The following is a 26,786-nucleotide window of genomic DNA, read 5'->3' as shown; positions in this document are numbered from 1 at the left end:
ACCAAAAAGTAAAGGTGAATGTGGGTAGTAAAAAAAAAAGTCATTAGGTAAGTTGATTGTAAGGATGAAAAAGATTTTATATAAGAATTTTATTCCCAGACATTTCTGTATACATTATACATTTATGTCAAAACTCTTAACAGCAGTTCTCAAAATTATTTTTCTGTAGCAAGATGGGCAAGTTGTCTCAGAAACAGCGTAAGAAACTGGCAGCAGAATCAGCTGCTTCTGAAGAATCAACAAAGCGAGTGCAATGTTTTTCTAGGAGTATTTCTGCACCTGCGTGGGGTAAGTGTTCATCTTATTAGCATTGCTGTTAAACTAGATAATGTCTTAAACTTTAAACATAATCAAGTACTGTAAAATGGTCATACTCATGCAAATCCATATTACTTATAGCCCAGTATATATTTGGTGTCATTATTGGGACTATGGAAGGTATCTACAGATACTTGAATTTATTTATATTTCAGGAACCACCAATGGTGCCATTGTCACAGCTAATGCTATAACTGGCTCTCAAACTTTGGCTGACATTATGAAGGCTGAAGAAGCAAAATTGAAAAAGAGCAGTCCCCCAGTACCAATCCAAAGCAACAAGAGGCAGTCTGGATCAGGTACCCCAAGCAAGAGAGGGTAAGTATAGGGTTTTTCACAGGGTTAGGTAATTAAACTAATTTTGTGCCTGGTATACAGTAAACCCTCAAAGATCCGAACCTGGGAAATAAGGATTTAGGAAGATCCGGACAAAACTTTTTGGGGGGTTCTGAGCTAAGAACCCTCCTAGAAGTTTCCCTAAGAAACATTCCCAAACCAGAGCAAAAAACATTTTAGGTCCGTGGGCGTTGCTTGACCTGTCAGTTGCTTGGACACAGGTGCCCGAGGAGGTGGGAAATATAAACAGAGTTGACAATTGTTGCTTTTGGGAATATTATTTCATTCACTCTAATAATGATACAATGTTTCTTATTATGTTATCATAGGTAAATGCATGGTTTATATACAGTAATTTGTTTATCACTACATTAGTACTGTATTTTGGATGTTTCTTGTATCATTTACTATTCACTGGAAAATTCGGACAATAAGCTTTTCCGGATAGGTGGTTCCCCTCTTTTAGTCCGGATCTTCAAGGGTTCACTGTATCTATAAAAGGATGGTGGGACTTTCCAATTCAAGCATGAAATAATTTTTATTGAATCTGACATTAGTTTCATGTGTTTTGACTAAATATGGCCGACTATATTAATTGTCTGTCATAGAATATTGAATTTGCTGAAAAAAAAAAAAAAAAAAAATCAGTAAACTTTACCTTCAGCCATGAACAGAGAAATTAATGTTCATGTGGTCATAGCTTATTTCAAGTTATTTATAGCTAAAATTTATGGCGAGTAACTGCATTGATTACAATCTTAAATAAATTTCAGTTTCAGTTGGGGTAAAGATGAAATTTCAGCAGATAATCAGTCGGTTATAGAAAAGGAGTGTAATGGACTGTGGTCAGTGGTGGCATCTTCACCACCAGTTTCTCCTGTGGATGGCAACCTTCCCTCTCCAGGTCACAAATACTTAGAGAAACATGTACCTCAGTCTCCTCCTCAACTTCCAGCAGTGCCAAGCTTTTTTAACATCTTACTTGAAGAAGAAACTCACTCTGATAATTTAATGAGAGAACAGTCCAAACCCCTGGGAATGATACAGGTATAATATTTTAATGACTTTTCAACTTTGCTTTGGATAATAGAACATTTTAATTATATAATAGAATCATTTGTTGTTTTAAACAGGATCATAATTAGTTTTTTTTTTTTTTTTTTTTTTTTTTAAATTGTTATAACTACAGTAAACCCTTGATATCTCTGATTACTGTATATGGGTCTAACCATTCCGAGTTATCATGGCACTCTCCTCCCAATCTTTTGTCCCACCCCAATACCCAACTTTTTGGACAAAATTACTTACCGTAAACAGAAAACTTGCACAAAAATTTAAGTTTACCAGCACTGCAGGTGAAGGATGAGGATAATTCAAGCTTGTGGTGCCATGCGGTAGGTGCCAGAGGTTATGGGGGAATCACTGCACTACAGTACATTATATACAATAAGCACTTACAGTACCAACTTTACAACCAAATGCCTGGGAGGTGTTCACTGAACCAGTGCTAGAGAGAGGATGCCCGAGTTAACACTCGGAGCAGTTATTTTTCAACTCGTAATTTTGGGTCGACATACTGTGACTTGTATCTACTAATACCTTGACATTTATATATTTTTATTACAGCTAGAGGATCGGGCCATTGAGGAACTGTTGATCTTTTATGGAGCTTCAAAATGTTTTGAAGAAAAAATAACTGTGACCCGTGTGAGAAGAACTGTTGCCAATCCAACTTGGAGCAAATGATAAAAACTGAGCTGTGCATTAACCCTATGTGACAAAGGTAAAGGTGAAAGTAGACCTAGAAGAATGAAACTTATTGGAAACTAACATATTGCATAATTTTCCAGGTTTTGCATAATTTAAATTTATTGATTCTAGTCAGTAACACATGACAAGATAGAAATATATTCTAAGGTATTTGTTTGAATGGCCAAAACAAGTAATTCACATAAAAGTAGTTTGCTCTGTTGAACTGTATATTACTCCCAAATACAGTACATGTAATTTAAGTTACATTACATAGTGCTACAGCCATTTAAAGGAGTAAAAATAGTTTAAATATAGTACTGCAGGCATGGGCAACCTTTCCTCAGTCATGGGTCACTTTTTCTGCGGGCCAACCCACCAAAATTTATATCCTGCCTAACCCAAAAGTCATGTTAATATTGTATTAGCACGGACAGTGAAGCAGTTTATCTTTACGTCCACCTTACGATATTTTCAATTTATATTCAGTCTTTTTCCCATTTATGAAACAAATCCATCATAGTATTTTTTTAGGTAATATGTTCAAGTTTCTTAGCATTTAACAAGACGAGTGAAACAGTCTGTCAAAACATTGATTTTTCCTACAATTACACCATTTCTCTTACTTATGAGACACCCACCAGAATAATGCCAACCATAATCTAATTGGTTCTAGAACCTCGTTCGTTATAGCATTCATTCATTATAGGATTAATCCGTTCCAGGCCCCCAAATACAACCACTTCAACCACTTAACACTGAAAAATTTATGTGGAAATTGTAAAAAATACAGTACCTTATCTTACCTTAGTGTTGTTCAGCAAATTACACCTTGCTTTGCTAAGTCTAGAGATTCCCTTAGCCACTTGCTCAGTTTTTAACTCCTCTTTATTCTTCAAAATCGTACATATAGTCGATTTAGTCATCCCATATTCATTACTAAGTTTTGCAATGCTTGTTCCATTCTCACGTTTATTTATAATTTCTTTCTTAGTTTCAAGGGGTATTAGCTTTCTCACTCACTTTTAACGATACATTGTTACAATTGTACACTTGTATAACAAAATAGTTACAAAAATAACACGAATTTCCACATCAAAAGATGAAATTTCAACAAGTTCAGTGGTGCAGTGACTACACAATGAACCAGTATGGCGCCTGACGCTCTTGCTGTGAGCTGATATTCATACGCTAGTCCCGTATTCATCCGCGTTTCAATAGCATACCCGTATGAGGAACTACAATGAAACATCCTATATATATATAGCAGAGGGAGAAAATGTGCCTATAGGATGTTTCATTGTAGTTCCTCATACGGGTATGCTATAACGAACGGATTCTACTATGAATATTCCTGTAACGAACGGTTTTACCTATAAAATTGAGAATGCTATAACGAACGAAACTTCTACAACGAACGCGGATGAATACGGGACTATTTCGTCCTGCGTATGAATATACAGTATATATATATTTTTTTTTCTGAATCTATGGTTTACGATTCGATTGCCGGGTAATAATGATGCTTGGAATATTTTAATTACATTTCAATGCTAATTACTTGCCAACTATGGGTTTCCGAGGTGCAATTTTGGTGTTTTTGTGTTATTCTGGAAGTACTTAATCAGTTACTCATTAAATTCCAATTCCGAGAGAAAAGTATACCTGTATTTCGGTCGAAAAATTACTAAGGCTTAGTATTTTGGTGGTTTTGGCCAAAAATTAGATTTCGCTGAAAATCGCAGTATACTAGGTACTCCCGAGTATGCTGATTCCGAATCTATGGTCCATGATTCGATTTCAGGATAATTAGTGGCTGTAATGATGCTTGGAATATTTTAATTACATTTCAATGCTAATTACTCGCCAACTATGGGTTTCTGAGTTGCGATTTAGGTTTTGTGTGTTATTCTGGAAGTACTTAATTAGTTAAATTGTGTGTGACCCCACTTGGACTTACCCAACCTTTGTTAATTCCCAAGTGACCCACTGCCACATAGCAGCTAATCCATTAAACAGACCACGTCAAACTTGGCCCGTAAACTCACACAAGTTAAAATGTTTATATTGTAGACTTATTTCACTGTTACATTTTTGTAGTTACTTACTCATTGGTGATGAAACAGTAACGAATTGTGTGTGAAGATTATTCTTTAAATAAATATGGTTTTACTCACCATATACTGGCTGCATCTACCTGAACTGCGGGCCACATTAAATAGAACTTCTCAATCACTCCACGAATCGCACAAACACATGATCTGGGCTGCCCAGGCCTGTAGTACTGTATTCATATACTGGTAAGTGGTTTTACAGTTACTGTACATTATCTGGAGGTAAACCATATATGTCAAGAATCTGAGTGTTTTCAAGTTTATATAACCTTTGCAGGCCTCCAAGAATAATGTCCGGTGGTATCCTGATCATTAACTGTGGTGTTGTGTGACCTAGCTTGCTAGGATGTACTTATTGGCCTAACCAGTTCGCTCAATATGGTTATAAGTGTACAAAGAATATTTTTAGGATTTTTCAGCTTAGCTTGGCTACATTGTGGGCCTGTAGCTACAAATCATTGTTAAATCATCTGCTATACTTTGCTGCCACAGGGCTATCAATATTTTTTTATAAGTACAGTAATGTGATAAGTATTAAGCTACATAAATGTAATGTTGGAATAATTTTATAAATCTCATGATCCTAAGTTGTTCTAAACTACCTTTATAACTGTAATAAATTCACATCTTTTGCTGCAGCAAAAAATACACACATCAGGGATTAAGATGTATGCATCAATTTTTCAAACACTGGATGCTCCCTAGAACTTAGCCACTCACAATCCACTGTCCCAAACCACCCATGCATCATACAGTACAAAATTTTATATTATTTGAGTAGTGGTGAAATGTGTATGCCTTCTTATAGTGTAATAACTATTATAAAATATTCCCCCAGATAACAATGTGATAATTGTTTTGAAAAGTAAAGCTATCCACATACAGGGTGTAATTTAGTCATAGAAAATTTACGCACATGTCCTGACACCTCCACTCAACACCCCACCACTACTGCTACCCTCCTTCCCGGCCCCCAAACTAGCTCACTTCACCTTTCTGTGATGCTAGCTATTCAAAGTGAGTACAGCTTTTATACTTTGTATCTTATTTAATCTCATGCATATGTGACTGTTGATTTGTTTATTATATTTTGAGAACTATGAATATCCTTGAAGTAATGTGCACACGAAGATGGGTCACATTGACGTAATGAGCAGTGTTGTACGCTTCAATGAAAAAAGTGGCACCATCAGCATAAATAGCCGGGAAATTTTATGCCGTCAGCATCGGCATAAACGATTTCATAAATTGACGACTTTAGCGTCAACGAGTTTTCGGTGATGTACAAAAGCAGCCGTGAAACGCATATTCTCCTGTGTATGGGAGTAACATGCAAAATAAAAAAATATTCATTCATTTTTAATAATTTATTATGATTTATATTATATAAATTTAATTATTCATTTATTCCCCCGCAGGAATACTAGCATCTCAAAATGCTTGTCGCTCATTCTGCTGCGCTTGAGCCTCAAGATGTCCTTGCCCATGGAGAACATGCCCTCCACGGCAGCACTAGAGAGGATGGGGGGGTGTTGTATTTGATGAACAACTCCCTCATGGCCTTGTTGAGGAAGGTGTCCTTGTCGAAATTTTTTTTCAAAGGTTTCTCCCCCAGGAAGGGCTTGAATAGGTCACTGTCTTTTTCATTCCTGCGGGGGCCTCATACAGGGCCTGGAACAATTCGTCCTCCACGTCATGGTCGTTGTCATCTCCCTCACTGCTGCTCCTCTCAGTCTCGTGCATGGACATCTCCACCAACCTGGACAGCTGGTTGGTGGCCTTTTTCCTGACTTTAAAATTCAAATCTGTAGAAAGCTGCCCGGGCGGCGGGTGCGGCAAAATTTTTCACGGTCGTCTATATAACAAGATATTGTAATTGAAAATCTAACTTGGAAAAATTGACAATTTTAGAAGTCGACGAACAAATTGACGCTTGACACTCCGCTCAGGTGAAAAGTTGACTGTCACCTGTAGCGTCATCTGCCGCAAAAAATTGATGGCATCAGCGTTAACAAAAAGTTGACTGCGTTAAATTAACGCCGTCAACGTACAACACTGTTAATGGGTTAATTATTAACCCCTAGGCATTGGACTATGGTTAGCTGTCAGGAGCTATATTGGGATCAAAGTGCTGGAATAAGGAGAAAACCAAATAATTGGAGATGTCAAAGAAGTGGTAACTTTGATCAATGATGAGTTTATTACAAACATGAAGTTTAAGCAATTTAACTTTTCCTTAAAGTTGTGCAATTGGAACTGGTGTTGAAAAAGTTGTAAAATTATTAGTCACTTTGTCTCATATATAACCCTTGGAGTGTGCACTGTTACTGACAATGATGTATTAATTTCAATCTGTTTATACAGTTTATATTCAAACTGACTGAAAATTTTCACCTTTGTCAAAGAAATTTATTTTGTATTTAGAATCTTGTGATACAAGATCACCATTGGTCATGTCTAAAATATTCCTGCCACACCATACTACTAAAGATGATTTTAGGAATTACAATTTTGTGAGATGTATGTTTGTATAGTGCTAGGAGTTCTAAATAATAAAAAGTAAAAAAAATTTATATCTTAATAAAACCAAAGAATAATTAACTTAGTTTGTATGTATAATGCCTGTACTTAACATACATACAGACTGTTTCTTTTTCATGTTTAGTAGTTTTTTATGGTTCAACAATAATGTCATACCATAAAAAGTACTAAACATGAAAAAGAAACATTTTAAATATGAAAATGCCAATATAACTGTCGTAGAAGTATACGTTGGATCTATATATCAGACCAAGTATGTGTCAATCATCGTGTCAAGGAACACCTATACTTTTTTGAGAATTTGAACATATTAAAAAGAAATTTAGTTTGTGGCTTGGTGATCTTTTGGTGGAAAACCACCTTTTCTCTCGGAAATGGAAATTAACCTGTTTAACGGATATTTTCCATGCTTGCATGGGTTATCCATGATTACAAATTTGCCATCAGGCATGTTGAATCAAAGCTTTTAAGTTGGATACCCTTCTTAATACCAACCCACCAAAACATTGCCATAAAAACTATTATGTGGTGAGGATTTAGTGTTGCAAAACTAATTAAATTTTCCAAGAGTTATTAGCACAAGTAATCTAAATAACAACTTTTTGAGCATACAGTAAACCCTCAATAACTTGGCACATATGGGGCTCTGGCCTTGCTGAGTTATCCCAAATTCTGACTTACCAAGGCACTTTCCCCTCTCCAACAAAAATACAAAATTATTGACCCATATGTGTACATGTAATTACTAAATGTAAAAAAAGTAACACTTACCGGCACTGCAGGCAAAGAATGAAGCATCATAGTACCGGATAGGTGACACAGGTGACCAGACATGCCAAGATTTTCCCAGATACTGTAATTTAAAAAATCTCGGCATTTCCATAGTTATACTATAATGCATTCCGAGACCGTATCCATGCCGAATTATATAACATTCCGAGTTATCGAGGGTTTACTGTAGATTCTTAATCAGCACGTCAAGTAGTGTATATATAATGAGATTTTGAATAAAATCAAAATTTCTAAGATCACAACTGATACAGTAAAGGTGATTTTTTGGAGTGAATACTTTTCTCTTGGAATTAGAAATTAATTTGTTTACCTTCTTCAGTACATCCAGAGTGAAGAAAGAAATGTAACAAAAATTGCCATAAAAAATTACTGGCAGAGTCATTAGCATTGCAATACAAATAAGATTCATTACAGTACTTGGCTCTACCCCAACCACCATTCACCTCCATTGCATATCATATAGACACCTTCAACTTTTGCTATGCATTCATGATTTGTCTGCATTGGATGAAATTCTTTAAAAGTTGAAATGCTGAATCTACAAACCAGTAAAATGCCATTCATATCTCTTCTGGCTGTGACTAATGGTCCTTACGTAAATACTGTACTCAAAAGAAAAGTTGGTATGAAACCCTGAGGCGAATCTTGAAAAAGAAGTATAGAATATACAGTATAAACTTAAAGAAATTATTGTATTTAGTAGTTTAATTAATGGTGTACATTATTGTCCTTTAAATACTCATCAAAATTTCAGAATAAACACTGGTAGATGTGGCAGTCACAAACTTAATCAGGAACTGATTAAAAATGTCAAATTATGAACCAAGACAATAATAAGGATCCATTGCATATTTTTTGTAGTTAGGTGCATTAAAAAGTGAGAAATCTATACCAGGCAAAATGTCAAGAAGATTCCATGACAGACATCTGCAAAAGTCTCTTCTCTCGCTCTGTATTTTCACGTTCTCGTGCAGCTGCTAAACGTGCTAGGACTGATGCTGGGGACAAGTTGGCCTGAAAAGAAGACTCACTTAATAACATGGAAATTAACATCAAAGTTATTAAAAAAGAGAAATCATAATAATTATTGAACCCTAATTCCAACTAAATGATCCAGACTCAATAAAAACACAAGACAACAGGCATATATTTGACTTGAGAAACTTAGTATTTTATTAACTTTGGTGTCCTCTTGGATAGTTTCAACCTTAAATATTATAAACAAATGTAAATAAATTAAGCTTACAAGCACACATAATAATCTTACTTTATTGGAAAGATCCACTTTAAAAGAGTTGTTAATGTACCCTTCTCCACCATCACCTGGGAGACGACCATTATAAGGCTTTGTCACATATTCCAGTACAAAGTTTGCTGCTCCTTTGGTTCGGCAAGAAGCACATAAACCATACTGTGACAAACGAACCACTTCTTCTCGCAACTGTTCTAGCTTCACGTGATCCTGCAAAACATACAATTCATTCTATTACTGTACTCAATTCATGGTTGATTTTCAAAGCTATTATATATACGGGGGAGGACCTCCCTCAGAGGTCTTTGTTTATAGAAAAAATAAATAAAAATACAAAGAAATTTATAAAATTCACTTCAGAACAGAGGAAGTATTTTTTTATCTTTTAAGGGATCTGTCAATGAGTGGAAGAAGGAGTGATGACCTAAATTACAGAGTAAAGGGAAAGATAAGAGGTGCATTCAAAATCTAAGGAAAGAGAGGATCATGTCAAATGAGGCAAAGGAGATGTACTTGAGCTGACATTACCATACAGATGTGAAGACAACTATAGATGTAAGGGTAAGAAGCACAATTGCAGTGACTGAAAAGATGCAGGGGAGAGCAACATGTGGTATGAACAGGATGTAAATAATTTAGATACAAGAAAATGTGGGAATGAAAGAAGTGTTGGACAGAGAGCTGAGCACTTATTGACAAGGCTTTGCTTACATGGTATAAACATAATGAGAAATTTAAAATTAAGTACAGTATTAGTAAAAGAAAAAAGTAAATAATTGTGGGTGGTAAGAAAGAAATGGTAAGACTGAGAATCTGGGCACACAAGTAGAAAAGTTCCCCAATATGAAGGCTCATATATCCTTAACACCTTGTGAACTAAAAAATGGAAATCTTTAAGCAACACAACAGATAATGTTATTCACATAAAACTGTGTTAAAATTAATATCTTCAAATTAATAATGAACTGACAAACCATAGGAAGAGTAATTACATTTTCTAGTTTCTCCTGGTGTTTATGAAGAGCCCGAGTCTGAGTGGTGATCTGATTAAGTCGGGCTTCTTGCTCTTGCCTGAGCAAATCAACTTCCTGTCTTGCTGCCTCAGTTTCTTTACGTGTCTTTGTTAGCAGTAGCTGTTCTTGGGCACAGACTTCTCGTTCTAGTTTTAACTGTTAAAGCAGAATATACATACTACAGGTTTATATAATTCTATGATATAACAATGAGTTTCAGTAACAATGTATGTTTTCTTAATCTGAATTCAAAGATGCTTGTCTTCTATCTTACCTTTGCTTTCTCTTGTTCCACTTGTAGTTTCAATTGCTCTAATTTAGTTTCTTCCTCTTGCAGTTGTTGCTCTTGAATGTTAACAGCAGCTATCTTTTCACGTAATCTACGACGCTCCTCATTCAATGCTGGCATTTCAGCAACTGCATCAAAGTGATTCTTTTAAGAAAAGAAAATAAACAATCAAGGTTTTTCAAGTCAAGTATTGTACACTTCCACCAGTCAGGGCTGAGGGTGTGCCATATGTGTTTTTTTTTCCAGATATTTATCATCAACTTTTGTTGTCAATTTTCCAACATAAGAATTATTCTAACTGTGCTACAAAAATTGCAGCAATGTTATATCAGACACGAATGTATGGGAGAAGATTTTACCTACCATATTACCAGCACTGATGTGGGTCCCTAGAGCAGAAACATGACCTAAATTCTGTTGTATACCGAGGTTTGCCTGTTGGCTGGCCAATTCTTGCTTCTGCCGATTCAGAGATTGCAACAGAGACCTGTGCTCAGACATTAAGCTTTCCCGAGCACTGGCCAAGTTCTGTCGTTCTGTTTCTGTACTGATCTGAGGAAATATTGATTTCAAGAGAAACTGCAGGTAGTAAATTTATCAACAATACCGTTCCCACAAAATATCATTGCTCAATCAATACAAAAAACATTAAATAGTAATTAATACTACTGTGTATGGATACATTATATCCATTATACAAGACTTTCTTAAGTAATGACCAACCCGCAAATGTTTCCGTTCTTCAGTCATTGCCTGACGTTCCATTTCCATTTTCATGCGCTCTTGAGCAAGCCTCCAACGTTCTTTCTCAACCTAGAAGAAGACTTCAGTTAGAATTATAAATTAGTAGATGGCAAACTGGTATATGAAATGAGAGGGAGGGAGTGTACAAGTCAATGCCTGCTGCCCACTTACAGAAAATGGGTTTCATTTATAAACAAACAACACTGATGACACTAAATATTTATTGATTTCATAATGTTGTTTTTCTTTCTCTTACAAGCCTGGGCCCTCTATACTGAAGGGCAGCTGGGAACAAAGGCAAAAACAGAGTGTCACTCATTTCCTCATAGAGTAATGTTAAAACATCTCTATAAACCTGTGCTGTGCTATCATTAATGTACACTACTGCTTTTTGTTGACTGTTCTCTTCTCTTTTAATGTGTCCTTCACACTATCCTTCCATCTCCGAAATGGTCTTCCCCACTCCTTCTGATGCTTCATATCTTAAGTACAAATTCTTTTGATCAATCTTTCATTTACCATTCTCTCAACCTAAACACATAACATAATCCAATCATTGTTTGACACTTTTTGAATTTTTATACCTCCCAGTTTTCATTCTTTTCATTCACTGTTTTTTATTCATCCTTTACATCGAATGAAATAAAAAATACTGGGTCCCCAGAGATAACAAAAACCCTTGAAGGATTGATAAAAACAGCCTCAAAACATTTAGAGTGGAGGACTGTGGTCACCCACCCTCAGATATGTGGATGGTACTCTCATTGATTGACAATGTTCTGAGTTTACAAGTCTCAAGATCACTTCATTAATATTTCAGTTACAACCACACCACATATAGAGGGTGTCCATAATTTATCTGACCCATTTTATAACTTATTAAACTGTAAACATTTTTGATAGAACAGGCTAATTTTATATTACACTACTGTACTCGACAAGCAACTCTTATAAGTTTTTTCTCGTCTTAGTAGAGTTCCATTTGTGCATTGTGTCAAATAATTTATGGACACAGTAATACCTTTTCTTATTGCTAATAATCTAACCTCTGAGCCTTGCTGCATGAGGGTGTTCTCTAGCCTTTGTATGAGAGTATTCAGTCTGTTTCTCTCACCCTCTGATTCAGCACGTGATGTTGCCAACTGCGCCTCAAATTCCTGCAACTGCTTCTCCTTCATCTGTTTTAAATGGATATACAAGTATGTACAATGAAAATTACCACTCACCTACACACTGCATCCCACATGACAAGGTCCCGGGTTCAATTCCCAGCCCAGGTCGGATGTGAGAAGGGTGTTATCCAGTGTGACCCAACCAAACATAGCAAGTTTTCTCTGAATACTCTGGTTTCCTTCTGCACTGACACTGGACAATGAAAGTCATAACAAAGAACAGACTGACCACCCAAACAGCAAGTAAGGTGATTGGATATTAGGGATGCCACCAAGAATTGTGGGTATGGATTATTTTCTGGCTTACAACAACTTCTAGTCCAGCGAAACTTAAACTTGGGCTCACACAATATAAAATTACTTTGTGAAAGAAGTAACAGACAATCTAACCTTGAGAGCCCTCTGTGTTAACTCCAACGATGAATCATGGCGGATATTGATTGAAGCTGTTAATTCAGAAAGATTTGAGGTGTTGCTTTCCAACTGTGTCATCACTGCTTCAACTTCTCTGTAATTAAAAGTTTCTTTATACAAGACCTGAACACACACACACAACTATATAGAGGTATATTTAAGAAATCATACAGCCTTACTGAAATTCATGTGAAAATAAATAATACATTTAATTTAACATTCTTATACATATTGTATTTATTTATATTTGCTGAAAAAAATTATGATGTGATATAACAATATTCTTACCTAACATGTCCTGTTGCAGATAAAGCAGCTTTTAGTTCCATTTCTTTAAGCTGAGTCATTCTCTCCAGGGTAGCCTGGTGTTCCTCCTTCATTCTTTCAACCATTCCTGAATATAATTCTTTTGTGCGTTCCACTGCTTGAGACCATTCAGATTTTATGCCTGTCAGCTGGACTTTATAGGATGAAGCCAGATTCTCCTTCTCTTCCTTGTAAGAATAAAAGTGAAAATGGGTCCAAGTGGCTTGACTACCTGTTAGAGGGCATGTGGATACAATACTCTGAATGTTAAGTGACCTTCAGTTCACAAGGAGGCAGGCAGTGTGGTCACCACTGTACTCTACTGTCTTTACTTCCCCAACTATAAAGTTAGGATACCCATTCACAGCTGGGTGGACTATGGGTGTCCCAGGCACAAACCAGCATCCCCTAGGACAGGAAGTACAGTACTGTATCCACTCAGCCCCAACACCTGTTTTAAAAGTACAGGACCATTTTAACACTTTATTGTACAAGAAAATCAATGGCGGTAAAAAGTGAAAATGAAACTTGCATGTACCGGTAGTGTATTAAAGAAGGCACAACTGTGTTATTGTGAAACATCTCTGTAAAGTGATTCAGGGAAAACCAAAATATGTTTTATAAATGAAAATTACCTGCACCAATGATATCTTCTTCTGAAAGTCTGACAACAAGCTATCACGTTCCTCCCTCAATCTTTTTTCAACTCGATCCCAGATTTCCTTTTCAACATCCAATTTTCTCCTAAAATGAAAAAGGCAATGAAGCTTAATTAATTTTATCAACATTACATATTATCAGTGACAAATTTCGTCTATTAACCACAGACCAAAAAATTTTCAAAGTTACACTAACAATCAGGATACAGTATCTACACAGACATAAGTAAAGTAATGTGCCCTTTTTGCTAGAATTGGGTGTAACAAAATCAGTCATATACTGTATACATTAAACAACACAAATACAGGTATACCTGTGACCCTCCTCAAGCACTGCCACTTCTTCAGTGTGTTGTTTACGAATCAAGTCCAATTCTGCTTTTAATCCAGCAACCTCAACTTTGGCTGTTTTCAAATCAACCTTTGGGAAAATAAAATGACATTACATAAATTTTTAATAAAGATCTACTTTATGTTACACTCCAATTACAATGGTGTAAGCAGGCACAAGAATATATAAAAATCATTTTATCTCAGTAGATAAAGCATAAGTTACTGGATAAAGTAACCAAGGTAGACAAAATAAAAGGTATCTCCTACAGTCTCTCATCTTGCAGGAATGAGGACGGGTTTGCTTGTGCTTATAAAAAACTGCTAGATGAGAGTACTGTACAGTATATCCATTTCATCAAGAAAATGCTGTTCAGGGCCTGACAATTTCAAAACTATTTTCCTATACAGTATCTTCAGATTTACCCACCAAAATGATGGATTCCTAACAACCCTGGTTATCTCTCACCATTATCTATCTACTAATGAGAGCACTAAAGTATAGCTGGGGGAAGTCCGCCCGGGCATACTGCACTCTGCTCATCATCACCACATATCTGCAGCTACTGGAGGCGTTAATCCATCCTTTGTATCGGCGGCAAGTTAATCTTGTGTGTCTGACCTAACACCTGACCCACATCATCACGGCCACGTCTGAGCTACACCCTTGCTTGCTATGCCCCCCCCCACCCCTGCCACACACACAACCTGAACCTGTTGAGGATTAAAAACAACTTCAAACAAATACGCCAGTGAGCTCATGTAATTGTGGGTCAGGTGTTAGGTCAGACACGGCGAGTTAACTCTGCACGCATACAAAGGGAAGGATTAACGTCTCCAGTAACTGCTGTTAGTGTTGCTACCTGTGAGAGTTTTCGAAACTAAAACTGATCAAGAATTGCCAAGATCTACTATGAGCACCTTGCGGTTGAGAAATCTTGCCATACTGTCTATAGGCGACAATTGACAGATGAAATAGTTTTTTGACAATGTCATTGAAGGGTGCCAACAAAAAACAAGAAAAGTTACTTTGTAGAAAGTTGTAGTTTTCATTTCAGAAATAAAGATGGTCCTAATTTTTACACTTTTTTACTTTTTTCCTATCCTCTATGTCGTTTTTGCTTTTTGTTTTAACTGTTACTTAAAAGTTTAGAAGTATGTTTTGAGGGTGTGTATTTAAATATATATTTGATATATATATATGTGATATATATATATATATATGCCAGTAATATTATAATGGGTACACAAACTATTATATATATATATATATATATATATATATATATATATATATATATATATATATATATATATATATATATATGCTATATATATATATATATATATATATATATATATATATATATATATATATATATATATATATATATATATATATATATATATATATAACTCTCTCTCTATATATATATATATATATATATATATATATATATATATATATATATATGCATATATATATATATATATATATATATATATATATATATATATATAATAACAGTAATATAATAATAATATGTAATATTAATAATAATAATAATAATAATAATAATAATATAATAATATGTGTAATATGTAATATGTAATGTACAATAATAATATGTATGTGTGTAATAATAATAACAATAATAATGTAATATGTGTAATATGTGTGTAATAATAATAATAATATGTATATGTAATAATATAATATGTATGTGTATGTATGGCAATAATATAATAATAATGTAATAATAATAATAACAATAATAATAATAATAATAATAATAATATGTAATAATAATAATAATAATAATAATATATGGGAACAATAATAATATGTAATAATAATAACAACAATAATAATAATAATATGGGAGTACCTTTTATTCACGCTCTGAGGGGGGCAAACTCAAGGGCCGCCCTGGGCGGCACACACTCTAGCTACGCCACTGAATGAGAGAAATAAACCGTACAAAACATATGATTTCCATTGTCTTCATTATGATTAAATACCTGTGTAAATACTGAGAAATGCATTTAGTACTGTACAACAACAAAAATTAATACCCGTACAGTCCATGTATTCGATGAGTTTGTAGTCCTGATAATTTTCAGTACTGTACTATATTCTAGGAAAAAAAGTGAAGCCCAATAAAAAGAATTGCTACAACACACGGTATACTAACAACATATAAATAAAACACTCACTGGGTTATACAGAACAATACTTACTATCTTAAAATGCAAAACATATATGCTTAATTATCCTACATTAACTAATTCCTTATAAATAAATTTCAGTTCAGTGTACTAACTTTATCTTTCTGTTGATCAGAATTATTTACTGGGACGGAAGCATTTATGTCATACTGGCCAACTGCCGACACTGCACCCTTATACCTGGAAAAAATGTTGATATATATTCAGAAAACCTCCCAAAAGCAAAACAAAATACCGTATTGGTTAAAATTGAAATTTTTTTACTTTATCTTCAAACATGCTATTCCTTTATCATACTAATTTATGTATTATTGTATCATCATCAATGCTGCTCCTATATTTCCTCCTTCCCATGTGGAAACTGAAACACTAATCATAATTGACAATCTCAACACAATAAATTTGGGAGAGAGAGAAAAAAACTCTGGTTCCCCATAATTCTTCAGGAAGTTACTCTCTCAATTTCCACCTTTCCCACATGAAATACTACTGTGGCTTAGGAGAGAGTAAACTCCACGTGACTATTAAAATATTACTATTACAGTATTTTGCTTTAGAAAAGGTTTAACCTAAAATCCCAATCATATACCAACAAGGCCAGAAACCCCTAGTATCCAATGAAGCTAATTCTTCAAGAACATATTAAAGATCAACATGCAGGATATTCACCTTTCTAAAGCTGCCTCCTGTTGTCTTTTCATCACCTCTGCCATATTCTGCTGTTGCTGCTGAAGCTGTTGAGCCATCTGCATCTCAAGTTGATTCTGATGCTGTTTTAACTGAGCAGCAACAGCAGCAGCCTGAGCTTGAGCTTCCTGTTGTTGTTTCAAAAACTGCTGCTTTAAGTCCTCTGGAGCTGTATATATATTACAAAATGTTTCATTGTAATTAACGAAAATTATAAAACTGGTAGTGATAGTCAGTCAGTCAGTCTGAAAAAGAAAATGTAAGTGAAAGTGAAGATAACTAACAAAGAAAAATGAAGGTCATGACAAAGAACAGACATAATCTTACACCAGAAAAGTAGTATCATGACCTGCTAAAGCACAAAGTTTCAAACTCATGCTTTTATTTTATGAACATTTTGCTCTTATAACTAATTTAAACACTCGTCTTTATACCGAGGCATAAGATGACAACTAGTCTTGCCTGGTGTATCAAAACTAACTAGTCTTGTCTAGTGTATCAAAACTAAGTAAAGAATTTTTATTCCACTTACTCTGCAAAACTGCTGTCATCACAGAGGGTACAGAAGGGACAGTGGGTAATGCAGCAGGTATAAAAGGTGTTGCAGCTGGCAAAGTAGATGTTAAAATGGCTGAATTTGTTACAGGATCTGACAATGACTGAATATTTTGATGTCTAGAAGCAACGACTCCTGCTGTGACTGTGTGTGCAACAGGCGAAGCAGATACCGAGACACCTTCTGGTACTCCACCTGGATGTTGAACACTTGGAGAACTACCTTGGGATGCAGCCTAGAAGTGTGGATAATGTATTAGATTATACAGTATTAATGTTTTCTCATGAGGAATTTCCAGAGTGACTATGGCTTTAAACAATGTAGTTAGGCTTTTACATTAATATTTACAATTTTACTGAACATATTATGAGGCATAAAATGGAAGATAAACATAAAAGTAATAAAATATCACATTAAGTAGGAAATAATGATATAAATATATATGCAGTAATGTAAAGAGCTAAATAACAGCCAAAAAGAACATTTTCCACCTGCTTAGATATACTGGGCGATTTCGTGTTGCCACCCAACATTTTCCCCAGCCAATCTTCATTTTTGCTGGGAGATGATTGTTTAATACCTTCATCTGCTTGATCAATAGAAGTTTCATCTATGTTTTTCTTCATAGTATCGGAGACACTGCTTGCATCACCAAAAAGCCAATCATCTTTATTTTGAGCTTTTGCGGGAGACTTTTTTTTCACTTTTGGTGATTCTGAAGACTTTCCACTTGGGCTGGGCTTAGTATGAGGAGACTCTTTATCACTGTCTTTAAGAACACCTTTACGAGAACGAATATTTCCCAAAATATCATCATCATCTATTTCATATGTTTTTTTCTGAGGTGCTGACCTTGACCTCGGATTCCTTTTTCTTGGTTCAAAGTCACCAAAGAGATCAAAAGTATCATCAGATGTGGTTTTCTTTGGGGTTCCTCTACTAGGACTGTTAGGCTTGCTAGATGATGGCATGTATCCTCCAAAATCTTTTGTGCTCTTTCCCTTAGTCTCTTTGCCTATATTTTTATACCTCTCATCTAAATTAAATTCTGTGTTTGTTTCTCTTTTTACTTTTGACTGTTCAGAGGCATTACTTTTTGTTAATAGGCTGTCTAAAAAACTTCCACCCTTGGGAGAGTCAGACACCGGTTTCTTTCTTGATTCTTCCAAACCACCAAATAAGTCATCATCATCATCAAAGGTGATGTTCTCTTTTGCCTTTCTAGCTGTCCCTCGCTTTGTAGCTGTCTCACCCGAGTCTTTATTTTCTCTTGAATTGCCAGGATTACTTGAGTCGTCTCCCCCTCCAAATAAATCAGCCATGAGTTTACTTTTATCCTTCTTGGACTCACTTGAAGTTGGGGATTTTGTTTCTCTTTCTTTAGGTAGATCTTGAGAATTATCACTGAATAAGTCAGCCATCAATTTACTTTTTGCCATAGTCTTCTTACCAGAGTCTTCTTTGTTATCTTTATCAGAAGCAGCAGCTTTGGCAGGTGAAACTGAAGATGCATCTGTAATAAGACAAGCTAAAATGTAATCTGTTGCAAGAACCATCAGCAGTGCACAAAATATTAGTTGAAAATTTTGGGGTGTTGGTTTGATATTCAGAGAACAATGACTGTACCAAGGCCAATGAAACAACTACTGAACTACAATGTCAAACATATCTTTGTAATGCCTGTAGATGCTATTAAGTAGTAAACAGTGGATTATTCCAGAAGTCTCAGTAGCCTTACTCCAGATTACAGCCTATGGGGGTTGGACCATGGAGTTATGGGTGAACATATGAAAATTAAGAGCACTCCTAAGTACACAGAGACAATATTCCTCAAACTTCAACCTATGGATAAACTGAGGCGACCAAGTGATGCCCACTGGGCTTCAAGATAAAGTTATGAAAAACAAAATTAACTCGGGGATTAATTTTTCACAACAGCAGAACAGACATGACTAGCATTAGTAACACACCTATTGAGGGTCCTGATTCTGAGTTTTCAACCCCCATACACTGTGGACTGGTACAAGGGTTGCTAAAAATATGCTTAGGATATAAAACTTTATTTGCTTTACCTGATGTCTCTGGCTTTTTGGCCAATTTTCCACGGGGTTTCACTTCGTCGTCTGAATGCAAGAGGTCATCAGCATCCCAGTCTACCAAATAAATAATAAAATGAACTTATCTAGACATACAGTATGTACGAAAACAGTTTGTTAATATTTTTTAGATCTTGACTGTCAAAGGGAGGGCAGGAGTAAGAACTGTGTAGATGTGGGATATACAGTACTATAATTGTAACAATAATTATGTTTACCACACAAATTGTTGTCATCAATAGTGGTGCAAACAGTCGTAAAAAATATCTTTGAACTACCGGTAATCTAAGTAAGAGAAATGATTACTACAGTACAGTACTGTAATTAAAGATTATTTACACTTACGTCCTACCACCTGTGTTTTATACCCCTTGAAACTTTGACTTTTTACCTGAATGGAGAAAAAAAAAGTATTATGTGATGTAAGCTTGGTCAATATCCATTCACCCACTCTTCAGTTTTGTTTTACAAGTATACAGTGATGTACACATGATCTCATGAACTTTACATTTGACTCCTGACCTCCAAAAATAAATCTGGTACAGGTATAGAACTTTGTATTAAATTTCTGAGGTACAAGTTTGAATGATAGGAAGACTGAGAGGACTCATGCATGAACACCCAGGTAGGGTCGAACCACTGTGCTCCATACCTATGATGGGGCGATAATAACATACAGTACTTGTACAGTATACAGTCAGAATATAAGCAGACAATATTTCTGGCCCAAATTACAAAGAAAATTCAAATTTGAGCTAAACAAAGTTCCTACCATCATCATCATCATCATCATCTTCTGAAGCTTTAGCTGGTGTCCCAGGTTTTTCATTAAAGGTCACACGCCTTTTAGGATCTTTTGTATCTTGGGATTTTGCTATAGTACTTCCACTACCTGATTTTCCTGAAGACTTCGAGGTGCTCTTAAAGAGGTCATTGTCCAGTTCATCTATATCCTGTGAAAAATTAATTACATTTGTAGGACAACTTGAAAGGCTTAGTACCGCACTCTTCTAAACGACAACCAAAGAATTCAAGTACAGTATAATGTTTGTATCACATTTTCACTCCATAAATCATAAAAAGCTCTGCCTCTCTTTACATACTACACATTACTTATAAAAACATTAATAAAACAATCTAACAATCTTATTTTCCTATATAGCTGTGAGTACTTTCCTCTTGAAGATAAACATAGAAGACTGGTGATAAAGAACTGGGCCATCAGCTGCATTAGTGGAACACACAAGACAGAGGTGCTGTGAGGAGCCTGTGGCATCATTCAGGAGAAGTACACTAAACACTAAGTAATGAAGGTAAAATATGATCAACAAAGGTGAAAAGACTTCACTCCCTGGTAATCAATTCAACATTAATGTTCAGATGGCTAAACACACACAGTACTGAAAAACTAAATACAGTAACATTCTAATAAGAAATTGGAAGTTAAAGCTAGGTATTACAGGAAACAGGACTGGCTTATGCAGGGATGGTGCAGTTTCATTTAGAGAAAGAAACAAGTGTACATAATAAAAAAATTCACTACAAATATAAGTGGATATTACTGTACATGCTGTGACTAAATTATCTACAATACATGCCCCATTATCTTTAATAACTCATAAACCTTGCTCTTACATTACAGCAGCAGGAAGGAGTAAACAAAGCTACACTATTTCCTATACATATAATTATATATTAACATAAGACAACACTCACAGCCATCAATCTGGCCATCTCCTCTGGGTTGACATCGGAAACAGGCTCCGAATCTGAGCCACTGATTTCCAAATCACTCATGGTGGCTGACACAGTACTCACCCACTTATCTGAAATTCAATTAATTGTGAATCAAGATAAACATGTTTCACCACCTGAGAACACTTCACTAAACCATGATCATGACACTGAGTTAACTGGAATTTGGCTTACTTCCTCTACTGGTCTACCACCACCAGAGGGAGGGATTGTAGTCTTTGGGAGCAGATGATCTTCATATCTTGTGGTAAATACGAATTACTTAACTTATACAGTATTGTACTGCAGCAAAACAATACTGTGTGTGGTGGTGCACTAAGTGAGAGCCCATTCAGTGGCTGCACCACTCACCAACCCTGAGGTTATTCTGAGACACTGTAATAGTGAAATTTGTTTATCAGTTATAGTGGACCTGCCCTCCTCTTAATCAAAGATAATTGAGTGAATACTGTACTGTCTGCAACACCTGGAAAGAAATAATTTTCACAATAAAAAATAAAATAAAGGGGACCTATACAAGAGTCCCTACAAATGGGCTACCTTCATATTTATACCACGTGTGTTACAAGTCTTCAAGATATTTTTAAACTGTACCATTTTTTGCACTAGTTTTTAAGATCTTGTCAAATTTTGGTTCATGTTGGGAGGTAAACCAGTCTGAGCACTTCCTACAAGCCAAACCTTTCAACAGTCCAATTTCTACTGACTGTGCAGTATACCAGCTTTGAGTCTAAGAACATCACTTACTTCCTCTAATTTACCATCCAATCTTAGATAATGTACATTAACTGTTGCAAATACTTTAACTTTGTTGGTGTTAATAACCTGTTGGTAATAGCATCAATGAACAGGCAAGCCTTTATTTATAATAGTTAAACACATCTTTGAGTAAGGTCTATTATAAGATCATCTGATCAGTTAATACTGTATAAACGTTCATCATCTGTGATTATCCGATAGCAGCTCTCCACACTGTGCATCCCTTTCAACTTTACCAGAGCTACAGCAAATATTTCATATAATTTTTACTTTTTCTTATCTCTGCAGGTATAGTACAGTACAAGGCTTTAAGTACAGTAAAAGGAGTTTTCCAAAACAGTAACAAGAAGTAAAATGCATAAATATATTACTGATGTTAATAATGCATCTTACCTTAAATCCCCCTTTCTTATCTTAATACAGATGTCTTCTGGTGCATTGACAGATATTGCCATAAAAAATTCCTGGACTTTTCCATGTCTTTTCTTGAATGTGTTAAGGAACTTTCTAAACAACAGACTGAAACATATAAAAGCAACACTGTTAAAATCTGGGGCGCCGTCACACTTGGACGACTCCCATCTGGACGATCGTCTGTTTTGTGTGACTTTTGTCATCCCTCTTACGCAATAAAGTTAGATTAAGTTATGTTAGGCTCAATCATATAAAAAACACAATCATCCAGATAGGTGGTGTCCAAGTGGGATGTAATTAATTCTGAAGGAGGAAATATGATAATAAACATTAATGAGAGAGTTGTCACTTAATTTAAGAAGCTACAACACTTTTACACAATTTGTCTAAATACTGAAGATGACCCCCTTCACTATAGGGATACCACTTCAGGGACCCCATACACAAATACAGTAGTTAAATTAGAACATTATTTTCAAGATTCTAATTATTGAATTAAGTCTGTCATATGCTACACATTTCATCCTTGACCACACAACAAAACATAATTTTTCTACTTTTTTATTTTTTTTTATGGTCTATGCTCTGGTGATATGGTTTGAAGAAGATAGAAAAGGGGGTGGAGTCTTTAAAACAGAATTTTACATTATTTTTTATCAGCTTTAGGGTTAATATTTTCTTAAATTTAACTGTTCTCAGCAGGTGATGGCAGTGTTACAAACATCCACTCTAACAGAAAATTGAAGCAATATTACAAAAACTAACCAGACTTAACCCAACCCATCCTAACCTAAAAATAAAATATAAAAACAAACCAAGCCAAGCAAATTTATAAACCAACCTACTACAAGGGCGGAGGGAAGCGTACAGCAAAAAAGGGGTTCATACCTGAAAAACAAGGCATCTGCACATGAAACGTTATGTATCACCAGTGGATAGAGAATACAAAACACCTCTAGAAAAACCATGTCTTGTTTTTGGGTCAAGGAGCTGATGTTTTCTATATATCGTACTATATTGAACAGTATTAACCAGACTTTGATCGTTGACTTTATCCTCCTCTTTGCCAATGATCACCTTGTTTGTCACTTGGGCAGTCAGTCACGTCTCTGTTACACTTTTGGTAAGTACAGTCAACCCTCGCTTTACGCGGTCCCACATTCCGCGTTTCCACGTTTACGCGGTACCCTGCCGAAACCGGAATGCTCACATTCCGCGGTGCGTGTACCCCTTTACGCGGAGATCAGCTGGCGAGCCACGCCATTTTTGGATCCAAACCTCCCGCCATCCGCCATGTTGTGTAAGCGGCGCGAGCAGGGTGCGGACAAGGTCGCCCAGTCATCAAAACATTACCGAGTTCTTCACCCGCCACAGCCGGCCCAAGTCAGTGATAATGATAGTGAGGATATGGACTTTGAGGGGTTTGACAAAGAGGCCCTGCAAGCCTCTGTGGTGGGTAGTGATACAATTGATACAAGTGATACAGGTGAGGGCAATAATCTGCCCTCTGCCCCGGAACCAACCCCCCATCCCAGTGTGCCCAGCCATCTTTTCTACTAATGTAAGTGTTAAAAAACCTAATATTATTGATATTTCTCTTAATTATTAATTGTGTGTGCATACCATCATAAAATTAAGAAGTTATTTTTACTACAACACAGTTGTGTGTCGTCAAAAAGTGGAGTCTGGGGGTCGGCCCGGTCTCTATTTCAATTAATCCCATATGTTATGTTGTTCACTTTACGCGTTTCTCACTTTACGCAGGCCGCCGTGGGTTGAATTAACTGCGTAAAGTGAGGGTTCACTGTACTGGGCATGTGTTGGCTCCGGAATGTATTTGTATCTGCATTACAATTTAGTGTTGGTCAACTCTGGTCTTGAATGAATCCGTGCAAAGTATTGCCTTCATTAAATTTGATTAATTATTATAAGTGTATTATTTATATGGCCCTGGCTGGTCAAAAGTAATGTTGACCCACAAAGTTTCAACAAAATGACTGAATTTACCTCAGAGGCAATCATAAAAATCACAATCTTTCTACTTTTAGCTTAAATATTTACCTTTTATTCGAGTCTATGCAATAAAACAAACATTTTAGTAACATTCTCATGGTAAAATAACGCAAAAGAAGCACAAGCTGTTCCTCTGCAATTAGATCTACAGTTAGTATTACACCAAAAATATTTGACGTCCCCGAAATTTAATATAATTCGGTTATTTAAACCCACTTTATATTATGAACTTGGCATACCTTCTATTGGAAAATCACAAGAGTTTACGTATACTTAATATATTAATAGTTACCCAATGATTACACTATAACATTAAGTATTAATACACATACTGTAGGTCACTTCTCTTCCTCTACTTCAAATTTGACAGAAATGATTGTTTGTTGATGTCAGACGTTTAAATTGTTACCACCAGATGACTCTGACTGGGACCGTGATCGGTTAGAGACATATTGATAGAGAAATACACGAAATAGATATTAAGTAAAATAGCAATGGTTTAAATAGGATAATTGAAGCTGGAGTGTTGTCATATATATTTTTTCCTTCCCCAATGCCTTCCTTCTACTCTTTGTAGTTTAATGCTTGTTTGTACCTCCATATCATTTCTCCAGTTTTCTAGGTCCCAGTGTTTTATTTTCTGTGATGCAGATTCCACAAGCTATTGTTTAATTCCATCACATATCTTTTTTTTCTCTTTCATTCAATCATTATTTTCCTTTTCCCAAGCCACTTCCATGAACTTTGCTATCAACATATTTTTCTCCTTTTAATTTATCCTGTATGCAGGTTAACTTTCCTTTCATTAATTTTGTCTTCATTAGTGAGGCTCCTACTTCACCCCTCAAGCAGCTGTTAGGTGTATAGTATTAGCTAGCCCATAGTAATGTTCTATATTCCGAGTTTTCCACTCTTTGTAGTGCCTTTGTCTCCTCATTAGTAAAATGTACAATAACTGGCACCATGGAAGTGCAACACTTTTCCAATAGGTCTTCCCTATATAATAATGAGCTTATTACAACTCTGTTATTATACTTTCTATCAGGATTGCAAATTAGAGGGCTTTCTTTTATCATGTCAAATATTACAGGGAACTAAGAGCAAGAAAGTTAATGAGTGAGGGAGTGTTTGTGGGGAGCAGTAGAGAGAGATTGGTGTTATAAAGAGGTCTAGACTCCAGACAGCAGACACAAATGTTAAAAAGTGAGGCCGGTCAGTGAGTCCTCCATCCAGCCACAGCTAGGGTTATAGACCAAGTAATCGTAGAAAAAAAATGAGGGTAGTCAACCCGAGGATTACGAAGGGTTGTGTTTTAGTGTCTGACAAACCAGCAGCCCCTTGGCAACACCCTGACAACGTGGCTTTGTCATCATCACACATGATTCCAAAAGACTTGTGCCTTTTATGGTGCCATCCTGGCGATTACATTCCACTTGGACGATTGTATTTCTGAAATCTAAGTGTGATGTATACAATAACATAAAACAGATGACATAAAACAGATGATTGTTAATACAGGAATCCTTCAAGTGGGATGACCGTCCTGACAAGTAGTGAGAAGCTGATATTTTATAAATGTAAAGTAATAAAAAAAATTTATATTATGGTGTCTTCATTAGTAGTGAGAAATGTATACATATTTTATGGGACAGATTTAAAAGTATGATAATTAGAATCTAAGCGTCGAAAACAGAAGGTGTTGAAGGGTGAGTGTTACAGGGCCACAAGGGGTGAGAGCGTCAGGGTGTGCCTGAGGAAATCGCTGTAGGTCTAGCTTGACTTAGGCTTATACTAGCATTATTGCCTCCGGACCACACGTCTACACCTGTCATTAAGAGAATGTTTCACCTTGCATAAAACACCTCTTTCTCACCCTTTAACATTCGCTCACTATTTCAGAAAGACTCTATTAAAACAAACTTTACAATTATCTACTTCTCTGAAATTCTACATACAAATGTACACATCTCACTAAATATAACCCAATGCAGCGAATCCAATTACAGTATATCCACACTGATCGAAAAGCAATGCAAAGAAATCCCGATTCAAGGATGAAACACGGATTCCGGCCGGGCCAGTGTCTTGGGTAATACTTCCCCGCCTCTTATCTATTGCTCTCCCTCCGTGTATCGCGTCCCTAGTTGCTCTTTATACATTTAAAATATCTACTGATTTGCATCTCCATGAGTAATTCACAAATTCTATTATCATTATTATTTGTTTTTACCAATCCTCCAAGGTTTTG

The 26,786-nt window shown here is 35.7% G+C and overlaps 2 protein-coding genes across 9 annotated transcripts in view; one reads left to right on the top strand and one right to left on the bottom strand.

Moving 5' to 3' along the window:
• The window catches only part of LOC121878457 (inhibitor of Bruton tyrosine kinase-like), a 34,711-nt gene extending 17,033 nt beyond the window's left edge, over nucleotides 1–17,678 (top strand). Inside the window, exons 14-19 of one of the 4 annotated variants that reach the window (XR_006091159.1) lie at nucleotides 170–288; nucleotides 474–636; nucleotides 1,428–1,701; nucleotides 2,281–2,437; nucleotides 5,356–5,534; nucleotides 5,936–7,115. Coding sequence is in view for 3 of the 4 variants with exons in the window: in XM_042384689.1 (XP_042240623.1) it covers nucleotides 170–288; nucleotides 474–636; nucleotides 1,428–1,701; nucleotides 2,281–2,400 (676 nt within the window). In the remaining variant the exon portion in view is untranslated. Of the gene's footprint in view, nucleotides 1–169; nucleotides 289–473; nucleotides 637–1,427; nucleotides 1,702–2,280; nucleotides 2,438–5,355; nucleotides 7,116–17,591 lie in introns of those variants that run through there. The other 3 variants (XM_042384689.1, XM_042384688.1, XM_042384687.1) reach the window with 3 other exon arrangements.
• LOC121878458 (fas-binding factor 1-like) lies at nucleotides 75–24,955 on the bottom strand. 5 transcript variants are annotated; one of them, XM_042384691.1, is made up of 21 exons: nucleotides 24,871–24,955; nucleotides 22,505–22,630; nucleotides 21,314–21,818; nucleotides 20,370–20,550; nucleotides 19,574–19,654; nucleotides 17,993–19,014; nucleotides 17,478–17,736; nucleotides 16,928–17,114; nucleotides 16,354–16,438; nucleotides 14,014–14,120; nucleotides 13,676–13,784; nucleotides 13,023–13,228; nucleotides 12,711–12,828; nucleotides 12,195–12,326; nucleotides 11,128–11,217; nucleotides 10,768–10,956; nucleotides 10,390–10,548; nucleotides 10,095–10,271; nucleotides 9,118–9,312; nucleotides 8,743–8,864; nucleotides 75–279 (listed from the first exon to the last, which is right to left on the bottom strand). In XM_042384691.1, the coding sequence occupies exons 3-20, from the start codon at nucleotides 21,392–21,394 to the stop codon at nucleotides 8,754–8,756; spliced, it is 3,489 nt and encodes a 1,162-aa protein (XP_042240625.1). In that variant the 5' UTR covers nucleotides 21,395–21,818; nucleotides 22,505–22,630; nucleotides 24,871–24,955; the 3' UTR covers nucleotides 75–279; nucleotides 8,743–8,753. The 5 variants fall into 5 exon arrangements, 4 of the variants coding, with proteins under 4 accessions (XP_042240625.1, XP_042240624.1, XP_042240627.1 ...); XM_042384690.1 differs by having other exon boundaries at nucleotides 21,314–21,423; XM_042384693.1 differs by having other exon boundaries at nucleotides 20,376–20,550; nucleotides 21,314–21,423.
• Nucleotides 24,956–26,786: the final 1,831 nt, after the last annotated feature.

Source organism: Homarus americanus, unplaced genomic scaffold (assembly GCF_018991925.1).
Source record: "Homarus americanus isolate GMGI-L3 unplaced genomic scaffold, GMGI_Hamer_2.0 scaffold41027, whole genome shotgun sequence".
NCBI classification, from domain to species: Eukaryota; Metazoa; Arthropoda; class Malacostraca; order Decapoda; family Nephropidae; genus Homarus; species Homarus americanus.
The sequence above is the reverse complement of the archived record's forward strand: the minus strand, read 5'-3'. Positions and strand labels throughout refer to the sequence as shown.